General features: G+C 36.0%; 1 protein-coding gene across 2 annotated transcripts; it reads right to left on the reverse strand.

Moving 5' to 3' along the window:
- Window positions 1–247: 247 nt before the first annotated feature.
- Window positions 248–9,932, reverse strand: LOC129275626 (uncharacterized). Of its 2 annotated transcripts, none has more exons than XM_054912142.2 (2): window positions 9,511–9,932; window positions 248–4,149 (listed from the first exon to the last, which is right to left on the reverse strand). In XM_054912142.2, the coding sequence occupies exon 2, from the start codon at window positions 4,122–4,124 to the stop codon at window positions 3,342–3,344; it is 783 nt and encodes a 260-aa protein (XP_054768117.2). In that variant the 5' UTR covers window positions 4,125–4,149; window positions 9,511–9,932; the 3' UTR covers window positions 248–3,341. The 2 variants fall into 2 exon arrangements, with proteins under 2 accessions (XP_054768117.2, XP_063965465.1); XM_064109395.1 differs by lacking the exon at window positions 9,511–9,932 and adding an exon at window positions 6,995–7,104 and having other exon boundaries at window positions 1,314–4,149.
- Window positions 9,933–16,958: the final 7,026 nt, after the last annotated feature.

Genomic DNA, 16,958 nt, shown 5'->3' on the forward strand with positions numbered 1-16,958 from the left:
TCATATTCTTTGGAATGTGAATTTTACCAGTATAATAACAGTTGAGTGGAGGTTGTTTGTCTACTGTTCCGACATTCCCGATCAACACTTTCCAATCGGAGAAGCTGCGTTTGCAATGGCATTGTAATCGATCATGATCATATCTACATGGAATAATCAAGGAACCAAAAAATATTATGTTCTTTGTAATTCTGTTTCTGTCCTCATTCTCTCGTTATCAATATTATTTTCTTTGTTTTTTTTTATTCAATTTAAAAATGAAAGTAGAAATGACTCTAACTTTTGGTTTCAAGATTGAAATAAATAAAAGAAAGTTATGCAGCAATTTTTATAACCATTCTTTTTAGAAACAAAATTTATTATAAATATACGACAGAATTTTAAAAAGATAATTTGTCCGAGGGTTAGCAATCCCTAGTTTTATATGATAATAATGTAATTGAGCATTTATTGCCGAACCCCGAACCGAACCAAAGTTCGGAAAAAATTTGCCGAACCCTGCCGAACCGAACATGCCGCCCGACTTGCAGCACTACATATAATGCTGAATACAATTTGCTGGAGGATGTTTAATATACTACTAATTACAAAAATCAAATTCTAGATTCTCGGTAATCCTAATCACTGAATACATATAAAAATGAAATAAAATGTACCATTCAAGTATCTATCTATACTGCTGGATACGATTTGCTGGATAACTCATACTAATTACAAAATCAAATTCTATATGAATCTCAGTAATCCCATTCAGACCAGGCATGTGTTACCCACTTACCCTACATACAGTATAGTATAATCCAATTGCCCTATTTGTTACCCTATTAATCCTATTCAGTATACCTCCTATGGTGGTAACTTGTTAATCCTATTCTACAGGCCTTTGTGTACATTTAATCTGTTGACTCATAATCTCATTCAGCATGCCTACATCATTAAATTAATCTGCAGGTCTTGAGTGACACCTTATTAATCCATTCAAAATAGCCTAGACTTCAACACTAACCTTTAAATCCCATTCAGTATGCCAGTAATGTTGCACATACTGTAGACTAGATGTACATGTAGGCCTACATGTATCATTTTAATACCTAAAAAGTCATGCGAAACATTTTAAGGTTTTGGCAAATTTTCATTCTGTTACCTGAAATTTTGAGCATAGGTTTGGAAATAATATTTTGAAAATCCTTGGGAAATTTGTTTTCCAAGCATTGAAAAGAATGAGCAATTCTTTGAAAATGATATTAATCCATGATGACTCCCAGCAATGAAGGCTATTTTGGTTTTCCTTGTGTTTTTTTTTTTTTCCTCCTCTGAGGTACTTTGTTTCATAAAATCAAAATAACAATATAATCAACAGGTGTAAAATGAAAAGATGGATACCTAGATCTATGCAGAAAGAGTAAGAATTTCTAGAACAGAAACATATATCGAGTAGGTTTTTCTTGTTAGATTTGAAAAAAAAATAGAAGTACAGTACTTGTAATAAATCAAAGCATTTATATTGTGCAAACAATTGATTTAATGTTTTAAAAGATGATCTAAAAAAATTAATTCAATCTTTTTGCCTTTCTCAAATTATTTCAAAAATCATATTATCCTTATATTTTGACTTGATATGCTCACTATGTTCCCTTGTATCATTATTTAACTGTAATGAAGTAAAGTACAGGTACTAATGTGTAGATTGTAGATACATTAATACTGTATCTAGGCCTACATTGTACATGTATCTTCAAAGATCCAATACTCTTTCAAAATTATTATCTGATTAGTTTTATAGGCCACATTACTTCCTGAAAGTATCCCTTGGAAATCTGAACTTATCTTAAATTAAAATGGACATTCAAACTCAGCAGAGAATGCTGAATATGAGCATTAACAGGTCATAGGCCTTGCACAGTATTTCCTTCCTTGAAATACCTGTATTTTCAAATTAATATTTTTTCTTTCTGTTTGCTGATTTCAGAGGCAGATTTACGGGTCTACATGTACAATGTACTAGTAATACATAGTGTTTGTACTGTAATTTTTCAGATTATTGTGCTAGAAGATAACCGCGTGGGTTGTTAACAACAGTGGGAGTCCCTTGGTTCAATGATTCATGTCATGATAATTGGCCTTGAGCACATGATTTGGCATGACACGACATTTTAAACAAAAGATGTTTGCAACTTGGTACAGTCAGAGAATTGCTAAAAGCATGACCTTTTCTTATGGAAAAATAACCTTGTTATTTCTCATTTTCACAAACAATTTCTTTTGTGTGTACTTGCCTAAGGCAAGTGGGGTACAAGCAGAAGTATTTCCCACAATAAACATACAGTATTCATGGGCGACACATATTGGCTTTATATGTACATGTACCTCCAGTGTATGTGTGAACACAAATGTCATGACAGGAGATTCGTCCTGATTTTGATCTTGTAACAGTACACTAGTTTTGTGAATGAACTTGGTGTGTTAGTGATGGGTTCATAACAGAATTGAAAGATAGCCTATAAAATAGCATAAGTTTCACAAATGAAGCATATACTTAGTGCCCTAAGTTTTCCGCTTTGCGGATTTTCCGCAGAAATCGCGGAAACCGGGGTAGAAAGCGGAAAACACAGTTTTGAAAAAAACAGTGAATTCGGTGAGAAATCTTAGTTTTAAAGTATAAAAAAATTGGTTCAAAAAGCATCCTAATTGATAATACAGTCTATAAAATCCAGTCTAGGAATTGCACAAATTAAGCTCTGTGAAACCAGCCTACCGATCGCGATCGCAAACCTTACCAGATTTGACCCACAATAAATTTAAAAGTACAACACTACGTACTACTTACGCAATGCAGCTATCCCAGCATAGGCCTAATATGCATGTTAATTAACTAACATATTTAATTAACTCAGAAAACATTAATAATGAAATGCTTTTTTCATACATGTATTACAATAAGGCTGTGAACACACAAGTGCAGAGTGAGCTTTGTTTACAGTAGGCTGTAGCTTACTTCCTCATTTTATCAATTCAAGTTCACAGAGCACCAAATAAATGAACACCACTAGAGGCACTGCCTATATGAACATGTGTTGTGGAGGTGTTGTGGCTCAGTGGATAAGTCTTCAGAGTTTGAACCACAAGGTCCGGGGTTCAAATCCCACCGCAGCACTTGCGTCCACTGATTCTATTGTTCTCTGGTGAAACAGGTAAACAGGTAGTCAAAGAATGTTGACTGGTACTGTATCTGAATTCTGACATAAATCACTTTGGAGGATGCTCATGCAGTACATACATTTGGAAAGTATACAATTCGCTATAAAGAACTTTCAAGAATTAGCACAATAGTTATTTCTAGGTCAGTAGACATTTTTAAAGTCTTGTCTGTCCCTAATGTGAAAACATCTGAAAACACACACACAAATACCAAGACTAAATCTTACCTTTGGAGGAGTGTAGAAATCTAAGACATATCCTTCATTTCTTTTCATCAGGACAAGTCTAGTCCGCTCCCATCGTTGTCTTCCTTGATTGTCCTCCCCACTTAGAAAATTGATGATGCCTTCCCTGACAATATCCCTCAAGTTGTAGCGCTCTCGCTCCCGATCCTTATCCGGCTGCGGCCAGAACCGCCTCCGGAAGTTGTTTCGTACATTACGGAAGGATAGCTTGCGGCCAATGTCTTTGCTTCCCATAGAGAAGGGTCTGTCCATTCCTGTCAGGCCATCAGCCTGCATATTATTATGCTGAATTTCCTCAGAGCTACTGTTCACCAAGCTAGTTGATCGTCCTAATGACGAGTTTACCGACCCATGGCTCTCTGGCCTGATGCCGTTCAATTGTGCATTCGCTGCATTGTCATTTTCAACACTGGTCTCAGGGAGGTTACCCGAATGAAACCCCCGCCTCGCTTCTGCTTCAAAGTGCTCAAAGAAGTGTTCAGTGAAACGTTGGGCAAACCTTGCAGGATTGTCCTGAGGCATGGGTTCTGATACTTGGGGGTGGCTAGTGGAAGAGTTTGCTGCCACCATCATGTACTGTCGGTAGTTGCGTGCAAAGATCACAGCAGCTTTGTGCGCTTCAGTTTCGCAGAACTCGGTCCAGCCCTGTGACGCCATGCTACTACTGGTCTGAATGAGCATTTGGCTGATGGAATCAAATCATTACCTGCAATCAGATACATACAAAAGAAAATTTAGGAAACACTACGAAAGATGAATGATACACTTCAAATCATCAATGTTGACAAATGACTCAATTTTACTCTTGATTTTGAGTTACATGTAAGCCCATGTACATGTATGGAGAGCATAAAAGATACATTCAATGGCTGCATTTCCCAATGGGCAAATTGCATCAATTCATGAATGAGTAACTGACATTACTGACATATATACAAATATAATGTGTCTACAAATTATATGGAAATCAAGTGTTTAAAGGTCAAGTCCATCCCAGCAAATATCGATTTGAATAGAAAATTTAGCAAACATAATTCTGAAAATTTCATCAAAATTGTTCACTGTAATAAGAAAGTTACTACATTCTAAAATTTCGCTTATTTTTCACAAAACAGTTGCATGCACAAATGTGAGAGTTAATGTCATTCACTCACTATTTCTTTTGCAATATGAATCATACAATATTTCATTTGTTTGCAGATTTGACAATAAAAAAATTCTTTATCAAATCACAATCTCTTCAATACAACAACGGTCATTCTACATTGTCAGGGAGAAATCAAACGTAAGGTTCACATTATAATGAGAAAAATAAAATATTCCATATCCATATAATATAAGAAATAGTGAGTGGGGATGAGACGTCATTGGATCCCTAATTTTCATACGGACCACGAAGTGCATATAACTTTGAAGTTAAGCGAAACTTTCAAATGTCAAAAAGTTAAACTTTATGGCCTGTATTTATTTTAAACCCTGGTTTAATCTATGGAGAGCCTATTGGGGCAAATATCTCTATTAGTTTATGTTCAATTCATTAACTCTTTTGACACTCAAATCATGTATAACTCTCTCAGAATAACTGAAATATTTTCTTCATTATGAAAGCAAAGGGAAACAAAATAGAAAATATAAGAATAAGCAGAATTTACAAGTTTTTGGCTCCCCATAATTTCAGCAGAGTTAGACCATGGTCTTCAAAAAAAATATGGGCCTCTTTACTTTATATCTTATTTTGATGAAACTTTCAGCATTATGCCTGTCTGATTTTTCTCTTTTTGTTCAAATAAACGATTTATTGGGTTGAACCTGCCCTTTAAGATACATGTACAAATGTGTAGCATGTTCAAATAAGGGGAAAACTCCATGGGAAAATAAGGACTCCCTTAATATAGCATTTTCTCAATAACCCATCAGCAGTTGTGAAAATTTTAACAAATTTGATTATTCCATTCAAAAGATGATTTTCAGAATTGAATCTTTATACTGTCACCTAATACCATGAAATCCCTACTTTCTTTTGATAAGCAAATTTCCATGAAACCAACAAAATCAATTTTGGTTTTGCATAGGTTGAAGAAGAAAGGCTGACTCAGGCACTCTCCTACATGTAGTATCATATCTCAGAAATGATAAATTAAGAAAAAAAGAGAAAGTTGTTGGGGAAAATAAGTGCACTACTATGCAGAAATCCAGTTCTGTAAATGTTTAGGCCTACATTATCTATGATATGATCACTTTAGTTACTTAATGTTGTATGTATTAAAGACAGCTCACAGTTACATGATCAACTTTTTTTTTTTCAAACAAGAAGCTCCTTGTTTCTTCAAATGACCTTTCCCATTTTTCATTAGGATATGCACACCAGGCAACTAGAATATACCTCAGTGATCAAGTTTGGAAAGTGATTGTGGTATTGTCCATTTTGGGCAAAAACAGGCAATACCACAAACAATATCCAAACTAAACAATATTATTTGGGCTCCTGTCAAATACCAATGATAGCGAACACTTTTTTACTCTTCAGTGAACAGATGAAAACAATGTTTTAAAATGAATACATTCATGAATAATCATCAAACCACATTACCACAAATGCCTACATGAAAATGTCAGTGAATTTGAAAAACACCTTGATTGGTTTATTTTTATCTGAAATGACATTTGACTGCTTGTGCGCATGAGCTAACTTTGAACTGGCTTATTGCGTTATAATATTTTCATACCATCAATGACAATGATAATAAATCAACAACATACAAAACGTTTATTACCCAATGGTAAAATACTGAACAAATCAGTTTTTTGGAATTATTTTAAGTTAATAAAATGAAAATAAATCAACTCATGGTGTTTCAATGGAATAAGGCAACAGGAAGTTATTAAACACTTGGTATAATGATAATCCCTATTCCATTCAACCTCATCAGTCTACTATACCACAAAAACTAATGAATTACCAGGGGATTTATAATGAGCTTTTCTTTACAACAGTATATCAGTCCTTGAAACCATTCAGTAATCAGTACATGTTGATTCAATTATCATTATTACATTGTAACTCAGTCATTCGGTGCTCTCTTCAATGCAGATTTGTCAACAGAGTTTTGGATAAAAAGCAATTACATGCATTAGACATATATTACATCACTATCTCATGACAAATATTGCTCCATAAACAATGGATTAATCATGGGATTGAACAAACAAGTTAAAACCACACATGTATGTATCATCATGCAAAAATTACAAAAATAAAGACATAAATTAAAAAAGATTAAATAGCATCTTACACCTTATTCAGCTTTCATGAATGGTATTTTTACACCAGTGTGTTTAAAATTATTTCAGGCATTTGGCATTGTACTAGTAAAAATGAGTATTTCAATTCCACAATTTTTTTACCTTGAGATAAATATAGTATCGAAGAATACCTTATGTTGCGATTTAATGAATACTGTACAGGACAAATTAATTGCTGAAAGTTACTTGTAGAATTCTTGATAGTTTGTGTGTGTACTGTCCATGTACACGCGTAGGTCTGAAATTACCTAAAAATCAAGGGGGAACACATAAAGTTCCAAGGGCTCCGCCCCGGACCCCAACCGCACAGCACTGCCGTATGAGTATGGAAGGGTTGGGCCATTGGCCACCAAAAGTTCTACAAACAAGAACACAAAAAAGGAGGAAAAAAAGCTACGGAAAAGTGTAGGATATCATTTTATTTATAGAATATAATTTCAAAAATATCTCAAAGTTAGATTCTCATGAAAAGGTGATTTTTTTCTCGCTCGCTTTGCTCGCTCGTGACTTATATTGAGCAGCTTTTTAGCACATGTGTCATACTGCGCCCTTCGTTTTTTTTTTTACTCCTCACGCTACTGCCGCAAAGAATTCTGTTCACAGTGGCGTACAGACCACAAAAAAAGGAATGGAAAGAGAGAAGAGTGAAATATATTATTTTCTGGATATCATGTCAAAATCTATCACAAATTTTGATTTTTGTATTAAAAAGGTCGCTCACTCGCAACTTTTTTTTTCAATATAATTCTGCCCGATACGCTATATCTGGCCCTCTCAAAATAGTCATTACACCATTATGCCTGTTCATACCATGATATGACCGGGAAATTTTTGGCTCTTGCCCCCCCTGGCCACCGACCCCTGTTAGTACGCCGCTGGATGGCATTCCTGGCATTTCAACTACATGTATTATGATTTGTCTACTTATCTTTAGAAGAAAATTACCTTGACAGCAATACTTCAAAAAAATATACTGTTGTGTACGGGAATTGACAAAAAATGAAAACAAAATTCAAGTTGAAAATTCTAAGAAACTAATTTGGTACGTTTATGGTCACAAAACTTGTTGAACTAAGTTTCAAGTCAGTTGTTATGTAAGCTCTAATTACAGGATCTGATGGAAGACCAAAGTCACCAAAGTGCCACTTGCTCACTGCATGGACCTACTATCACTGCAACCATCCACTTGTTCACTGCAACCATCCTGCCTGTGGGGAATCTACAGGTAGGACTATTGTATGCCAATGCTGTCATAGCACACAATCTAAAAAATCATTAAAATATCACTTTTGTGACCAAAATTTACTAATTTCCATACAGTTGCAATTTATTTTTCATTAGTAACTTGGGAATAATTTTTGTATTCACCAGAGCACTCAAAAACATGAATTTTGGGCTTATTTTTGTGTACGCCCTCTATTGGTGCAAAGTTATATGGCAAGAAAATTTTCATTTTTCAATCTCTATTTTTAATTCAGAAAAAATAATTTAAAGAATCAAATTTACGTAAGAACCAGTTTTATATTAAATAGCTGTATTGGAAACTGACAGTGTAAGAAAATCAACAATTTGTCCCATAGAAAAAGAGAAAATAAGCCAAAATTTGCCACCCTTATTTTGCCACATATGGAGATGTAACTGAGAACAAGGTTATATCATAACCTTGTTCATTGAATGAGTGCAACCATCCTGCCTGTGGGGAATCTACAGGTAAGACTATGGTATGCCAATGCAGTACACAGCACACACTTAAGAAAATCATTAAAATATCGCTTTTGTGACCAAAAATACTAATTTCCATACAGTTGCAATTCATTTTTCATTTAATAGTATTTTTGGAATAATTTTTGTATTCATCAGAGCGCTCAAAAGCTTGAATTTTTGGCATATTTTTGCATATGTCCACTATTGATGGAAAGTAAAAAAGGCAAGAAAATTGTCATTTTTCAATCTCTGTTTTTGATTTAGAAAAAAATTATTAAAAGAATCAAATTTACTTAGGAGCCAACGTAATATGATGAATAGCTAAATTATTAAAAGAATCAAATTCACTTAGGAGCCAACTTAATATGATGAATAGCTGTATTGGAAACTGACAGTGTCGAAAAATCAAGCATTTGTCCCAAAGAAAAAGAGAAAATAAGCCAAACATTGCCAAGCTTATTTTGCCACACATGGAGTAGTAACAGAGAACAAGGTTATATCATATAACCTTGTTCGTTGAATGAGTGCAGAGTGCCATGTTACAAATGGGACATGTAAGGGGCATTTTGTTCAATTCTTGTTTATTGTGTGAATACATGTAATTGAGTTTTAGTCCAATTACCATTGTAAAATCAGTTCCCACAAAGAGCAGCAATGTTTCATGAAAATCCCTCATCATTTGAGGTAGTTTTTGTGATGCATAGAAGCCTGAGATGATGATATCATACATGATGTTGGCTGACAGGCCATGATGTTAAAACAAATTTTGTTTTATATTTATATCAAGTATATATATATATATATATATATATGGTGGGTGCCTGGGTGGGGGACAAAGCATTCAATAAGAATACCAAAGCAAAAAGTTGTGATTAACCCCTAGTTGTGATATGCCCAATTTTATGCCCTATATATGAGGATTTTCCATAGGCATGTGATGAAACATTTAACACAATTGAATTGTAAAATATAAAAAAAATGATCATCAAAAGAAACATAACATATCAAATAACCATTGTGTAGGGGAGGCAAATCCAGCAGGAAACATTCCTTAGCTTACCGTACGGGGAACTTCTCGTGAAGGTTCAAAAGAGATAGCGACTAACTCTGTCTCTGGCCAGTGGGTGAAGGCTGCACGAATGATGTTGAGGAAACGAAGAAGTACCGGTAGCGGTACCGGTAATTGATAAAACGCAACAAGAATTTCCTTCTAATCATGAGCGCATATTACTCTCCATGTCTGCTTATCAATAATTTAATGTACTTCGATGCAAGGAATGTTAAATTGCCAATACCAGGCCAGTGAAGTTTCTCTGTTCGGTCCACAGTCTAGCACGGTGTAGGGCCTAGGCCTCCTGCATTAGTAAATAGTAGCACTGCATGCATCTGAGCTTCATGAGCTGACGATGTCGCAGGTGTACTAGTCGCAGCGCTAGCGATACACGGTGCATCACGGTACGTGCATGCTTCCGCATTCAAGTGTAACTCGGATTTTGACGGAGAAAGTTCGTTTGAGGTCAACAAACCGAATAAGCGCAACTTTACTATGGAGTGCCGTAAGTGGTGGTTGGGTTGAGGCCATAGAGTTATAATTTTAGTACGTATTTAACTCTATGGTTGAGGCTCTGTTCAATGGGTGTGGCCCACGAGAATATAGACTTTATTTTTAATTCCGTGGTGTATGGGGCCCTAGGGGGGCCCACTCATAGATATATATACATCCAATCCTCTATGGGTCCATCGTACTAAATGCATGTTTAGTACGGTGGGCCCATAGAGAAATTGAACAGTGGGCTTAATGGATTTATGGTGCATATTATGCGACACGTGTGCGGCAGAAAATCCCCCTCCAGTTTTCTCTCAACTGGAATGGGGAAAATAGGTAAATAATATAGGAATAGGGTTTTATGTTAATTTGTTAATCTAGGAAGTTAGGCTATGAAATCTTAAAGGAGTACTCTAGGCTGAAAACAATGTTACCTAAGTAAATGTAATAAAATTTACAGAGCAAAATGCTGAAAATTCATCAAAATCTTATAAAAAATAACGATGTTATTGAAATATAAATTTAGCAATATTATTTTTATAGCAGTTATAATTATGCATGTCGTCATGAATTCATATTTTCATACATGTGTGTAAAATCATGTCTCCCTTGCAACAAAATGATTACAATAATTAGTATCTTCTACATTAAATCATTTGTTAATCCCTTTTTAACCATTTCTTGGTGGACAAAATTCGGACAAATATAATTTCATATAATAAATACAAAATAATAAATGGGGATATGAGTTCAGGAGCTTGTTCACTAATATTCATAAGGATAAACAACACTTCACCGAAATAATGCAACGTTTTAAAATGTTAGAATTTTAACAATGTTATTTATTTCCGATATTGATGAAATTGTCCGTATTTTCTTACTATATCTCAGGGGCGGCGGAACCGGGGTCATGGGCATGGGTGTCGATCGCGGGATAGGGGATATCCCCCAATATTTCAGGTGGGGTGGCCTGCGTTGTCTTCCCCCAATATTTTACGGTGTCCATAGGGCCGTCTCGCTAAGGGGGGGGGGTGGATGTGCGACACCCCCCCCCCCCACTAATTTGGATATCGATCGTCGGTAAATAAGCGTTTCGGTCGGGAAAAAGAAAAAAAAGGCGAGAAGAAAAAAAAAGAAGGGAGAAAGAGAAAAGGAAAGGGGGAAGAAAAGAAAGAGAAAAGAAAGGGAAAAAAAAAGAAAGGACAGGAGAAAGAAAGAAAGAACCCCCCCCCCCCACTAATTTGGATATCGATCGTCGGTAAATCAGCGCTGCGGTCAGGAAAAATGAAAAAAAGGGGAAAGAAGAGAAAGAGAAAAAGAAAGAAAAAAGGAGAGAGTGGAAAGGAAAGGGGAAAGAAGAGTAAGAGAAAAAGAAAGAAAGAAAGAACCCCCCCCCCCCCTAATTTGGATATCGATCGTCGGTAAATCAGCGCTGCGGTCAGGAAAAATGAAAAAAGGGCGAAAAGAAAAAAGAGAGAGAGGAAAGGAAAGGGGAAAGAAGAGAAAGAGAAAAAGAAAGAAAGAAAGAAAAAAGAAAGAAAGAAAGAAAGAAAGAGAGAGAGAAAGAAAGAAAGACAGGAAAATGAAAAAAAAGGCGAGAAGAAAAAAAAGAAGGGAGAAAGAGGAAAGGAAAGGGAGAAGAAAAGAAAGAGAGAAAGAAAGGGAAAAGAAAGAAAGAGAAAAAAATTCAGCTCGCGCTTTGCACTCGCATTATGTTTATTGAGATACACAGCTTGTTCAATTACAGATGCAGAAATTGAGTTTGTTTTAATGTGAAAATGTTTAGTTTTCAAGTCAAAATATCTAAAATTTTCAGCTCACGCTTCGCGCTTGCATCATTCAGTAATACCCTTTCTTTTTATGATTACATGGAATGTCCGATTTTAAATCTAAATTTGATTAGATACCCATCATGTTCATGATTGCAAAAAGTGTTAAGAATGTCAAATTTTCAGGTTGTAAAAAAAAATGAGTTTGCGCTCGCAACATTTGCTTATATAGTTCAATGCCCATTACTTCGAATGTTCTGTTTTAGTCTAAATCTTAAAAAAAATCAGCTCGCGCTTTGCGCTTGTTTACTGTGTTATTTATCAAAATGTGCTTAACCAGTCTAATTTTCAGGTCCAATATCTAAAAAAAAATCAGCTTGTGCTTTGCACTCGCTCTATTTGATTAGTTAGAAATGTATTCTATTCATGAGTTACTGCAAACAGTTGATAACCATGTCCTTTTTCAGAATGGTAAATTAGAATTATCAGCTCGCGCTTGCATGAATTGTTATATACAGGGGCGGATCCAGCTTTCGCCAATAGGGGGGGCCGAAAAATATTTTCATCAACATTTTTCTCGATTGGCCGCTATAATCTGATTTTTTTTTTTGGGGGGGGGGGTTCAGGGGGTAGTCCTAACTAGAGACTGAAGTTTTAAGTATATGTTCGTTTTTATTGTTATAAACAAGATAAGGTATCTCATGTGGTCTTAATATATAATGCGAGCGCGAAGCGCGAGCTCAAATTCTTTGATATTTCATGTCCTTAGACCTGAAGATTCTGAGGAGATTTTATAATCATGAAAAAGATAAGTATCTAACTAAACAATGCGAGCGCGAAGCGCGAGCCGAAATTTTATCATAGTAACGTGAGAAGGGACTCAATTAGGACTGTTTTTAGTGATTAATGAAGAGAATACAAGTATCACCAATTAAATAATGAGAGTGCGAAGCGCGAGCTCAACATTTTTGATATTTGGACCTGAAAACTGGACAGTCTAAGCGCGTTTTTATTTAAATACAGAAAAAGCTGTGTGTCTCAAACAATTAAATGCGAGCGCGAAGCACAAGCTCAATTTTTGTATATACTGACATGATAAAGGAGCATTTTGACAAATTTTGGTAAAAATTTCCAAAGAGGATAGGTAACTCACAAATCAAACAATGCGAGCGCGCAGCGCGAGCTGAAAATTTTGATATAAACAATTTGTGTAAAACAAACAAAATAATAAAAGCTTGATGTGCGAGCTAAAATATTGTGTGCAAATTGATTTCAGATTTGGATAAATAAGTGTCATTTAATCCTCTTGAATGGGATTCATTGGCACAGGCAATGCGAGCGCGAAGCGCGAGCGAAATTTTTTATATAAAGTTCTTTTTCCAATTCTTCCCCTCTCACTTTTCTTGTTTCCTTTCGGGGTCGGGCCGGCCGTTACGAGGTTGTAAATTACACATCCTGGGTATGATACCTCTTTCCTACTTTTCTTTAGTGTTTTTCCTATTGTACACTTTTTCTGCAGGTTGTCAAAAAATAGGGGGGGCCGGGGCCGGCTCGGCCCCCTCCTGGATCCGCGCCTGATATACGCATATTATTCATGCAAAAAATGCCTTAGAATGTCCAGTTTTCTGGTCGGAAATCAAAATTTCAGTTCGCGCTTCGTGCTCGCTTCAATTGTTTGGTTGATATATCCACCCTCTTCACACACAGTAGTTGCCAACTCTACCGCTTTGGGCGGTAGTCTATATACCGCGTTTCAAGTATTTTGACCACCTTCCGCTTTTTTTTACTCTCTTTTCAATAGAATCTACCGTCTTTTCAAATATCTGATAGCCAAATTATTTTCACCCATTTTTACTCAAAACTACACGATTCAATGACAATGATAATGCTCACAAAACTCTTTTAAGATCTACTTTGGATCGTGATCCCGATCGTGATATACGATACGCGTCACGTATCACTGCGCTCCGCGTTCCGCCAATTTGTATAATACCGCAACGGGGGTGTGGTGGGAGGCGTGGCGGGGGCACGGCTAATATAGAAAATAATAGGCTAATGTAGTAAAGAGAGTTACAACTTCTCACTCATATTACATGCGCATTGCGCAAAGCATTGGCTAAAGGCGGCATCTAAAAACGTCATCTGTATGACAATACCTGTTGCTCCAGTGAGTTGGAGTGATGAGTTCGAATGGATATCACCATCCAAGAGAGGAAATTCTCTTGAATTACGCAGGGCCTGCTCTTTTGATTTCAAAATAACACAAAGGATGAATGAATTAATGATGTCAGAAAACACATCAAACGGAAAGGCATGTGAATTATGCCTTTACACATACCAAATCAGAATTTTGTATGTTTAATTACAGGACAATGAGGAAAAAATGGCATATCTCATATTTCATATAATACAATACAAAAGGAACGATTGCGTCATCAGTCCCCTCATTTGCATACAGGCCAGGAGGTGCATATAATTAACTGTTTTGTGTGAGACTAAGCAAAGCTTAGAAATATACCATTCTTATTTTACATCCGAGTTTGATGAACTTTTCTATTTTGCGTTCACTGAGAGAAATCGCAGCATGACAAATAGTGGCACTTTGATTGAGTACTTTGTCAGTTCAAAAGATAGATTTCAAACTTGACATACGACTGATATTGATTTTAGTTGACAGAATTCCTGTTGAATTAAAGAACATCAAGAAAGGAGTTTGTTAAATGCCTTAATGAATTAAAAAAATATATAAAATGATGTAATTTCTTCTAAGAAAATGTTTTTTTGAATATATTTTGATAAACGACTGTTAGACTGATCACGAAATAAACATATCATTTTGTTACAAATGCCTGCCAGAAATATACACCATTCGTCAGTGGTAGTTGGGGTATTATGATCATGATTGAAATATCACATTAAATTCAGATCTGAAAGTGCTTTAAAATGTGTCAAATTTATTTCAAAATTTGAAAGGTCTCTGGCCTTGGGAGGGGGAAGCAGACTCCACTCCTAGACCCTCCCCCGCTCGCTCGGTCACTCCGCTCCCTCGCCGAGTCTACCGCTTTTGCATTCTTCCAGGTTGGCAAGTATGTCTTCATGGTTACAATCGAGTTTTTTCAGGTCGGAATGTATTATTTTGTTCAGCTTTGCAATCGCTCTATTTAATTAGTGAGAAATGTATTCTATTAATGATTCACTGCAAACAGTTCATTAACATGTCCTTTTCCAGAACAGTTAATTAAAAGTTTCAGCTCGCGCTAGCATAAATGCTTAGTTCCATAATTATGCATATTGTTCATACAAAAAGTGCTTACTAAATGTCGGAAATCGAAATTTTCAGCTCGCGCTTCGCGCTTGCATCAATTATTATTTGGTTATATATCCATCCTCTTCATGTTTACAATCGAGTTTTCAGGTCGAAAAATAGAATGATCTAGCAAGCGCTTCGCGCTCGCATTTTAGGATTAGAGTTGGAGAGAAATGTATTCTTTCATGGATCACTGCGAACAGTCTTTCACAGGTATTTTTGCAGGCCAGTATATACAAATTTTCAGCTCGCGCTTCGCGCTCACATTAGTTATTGTTTGGTTAACATATCCATCCTCTTCATGGTTACAATCAAGTTTTCAGGTCGAAATATAAAATGATTTAGCGAGCGCTTCGTGCTCCTATTTTAAGATTGGAGAGAAATGTATTCTTTCAAGGATCACTGCGAAAAGTATTTAACAGGTATTTCTGCTGGCCAGTATATCAAAAATTTCAGCTCGCGCTTTGCGCTCGCATGGATCGATTAGATAGATACCCCCATGATGACTACAAAAGCTGCTCACAATGTTCAATTTTCAGGGCTAAAAATATAAGATATCAAAAAATTTCAGCTCGCGCTTCGCGCTCGCAAGAAAATTTAAATACCAATCGTGTCTTTAAGAAGGAAAATTTAGTAAGGACTAACCCCTAAAAAAGAGAACAAAACCAGATTTTGGCGGCCGCAACGGGAAAATGTGGATGAAAATATCCCCCTCCCCCTATTGGCTGGAACTGATCCTGGGTATGACGAAAGAAAATGTGACTAAGGATAATGTAGAACACTTCCAAGATTCATGTTCGCCGGACGTGTGTTACGGTCTTAACGTCGGTAATCGCTAAAATATTTGTCAGTAGTCAAAGCCTCCACATCCGCACTGGAAAAGGCCTATCGACGTCCCTGCATGTGGTGAATCTGGAGGGAGTAATGATCATGATCAGTATTTTGCGTAAGACACATGATGACCATCATTTTTTTTTCGGAACATTCTTATGTTCATTGTTATTGAATGAAACCTTCGAATCCTTGCAGAAATTGTTAGAATTAGATGGATGGAGAAAGAAATTATTCCAGGATGAAATAGAATAATATTGTTCATACATGACATAAGCGCATGCATATGGTGTTTCCTGATTATTTTTCCATCCTGTTGAATATCACTTCATTTTTTTCCAGGTCACTTATAAGAAAAATATAGGTGGAGAACATGATAAAATAAATGGGAATTTATATATAAAGGCGTATATAAAAGGGAATAACCATGAAAGCCGAACCGAGTCCTCAAATGTCAAGACCAAAAATAGTAGGGGGACATTTGATATTGTGTCCCCCCCCGATTATTTTGAGTAGGGGGACGCGTCCCCCTGTCCCCCTGGGATATCCGCCCATGGAATAAATAGAGAAAAATCAATCTACCATAACGCTGAAAATTTCATCAAAATCGGATGTAAAATAAAAAAAGTTATGACATTTTCAAGTTTCGCTTATTTTTCACAAAACAGTGATATGCACAACTCAGTGGCATGCAAATTAGACGGTCGATGATGTCCCTCACTCAATATTTCTTTTGTTTTTTATTGTTTAAATATACAATATTTCATTTTTTACAGATTTGACAAGGACCAACTTGACTGAACCATAATGCTAATTCCACATGTTCATTAAGGAATTAATCGTTGCTTTACTTCACAATGAGGAGGGGGGCACAGCCGTCCTTGCCCCCCCCCCCCACTTTTAGAGGCACAATTAAAATTTGTAATGTAAAAAGCCGTTAAAACAGAAGTGTGCCCCGCCCCTTTTAAAAAGAAGACCTTTTTTACCATGAAAAACATAGCTACTTCAGACAGAAACGTAATCTGATGGTGAAAATATCTGTTTACACGTACACA

This window comes from Lytechinus pictus, chromosome 2 (assembly GCF_037042905.1).
Source record: "Lytechinus pictus isolate F3 Inbred chromosome 2, Lp3.0, whole genome shotgun sequence".
NCBI classification, from domain to species: domain Eukaryota; kingdom Metazoa; phylum Echinodermata; class Echinoidea; order Temnopleuroida; family Toxopneustidae; genus Lytechinus; species Lytechinus pictus.

Excerpts from the sequence above, each read along its gene's own strand:
- LOC129275626 (XM_054912142.2), bottom strand. The coding sequence starts at position 4,124 with ATGCTCATTCAGACCAGTAGTAGCATGGCGTCACAGGGCTGGACCGAG.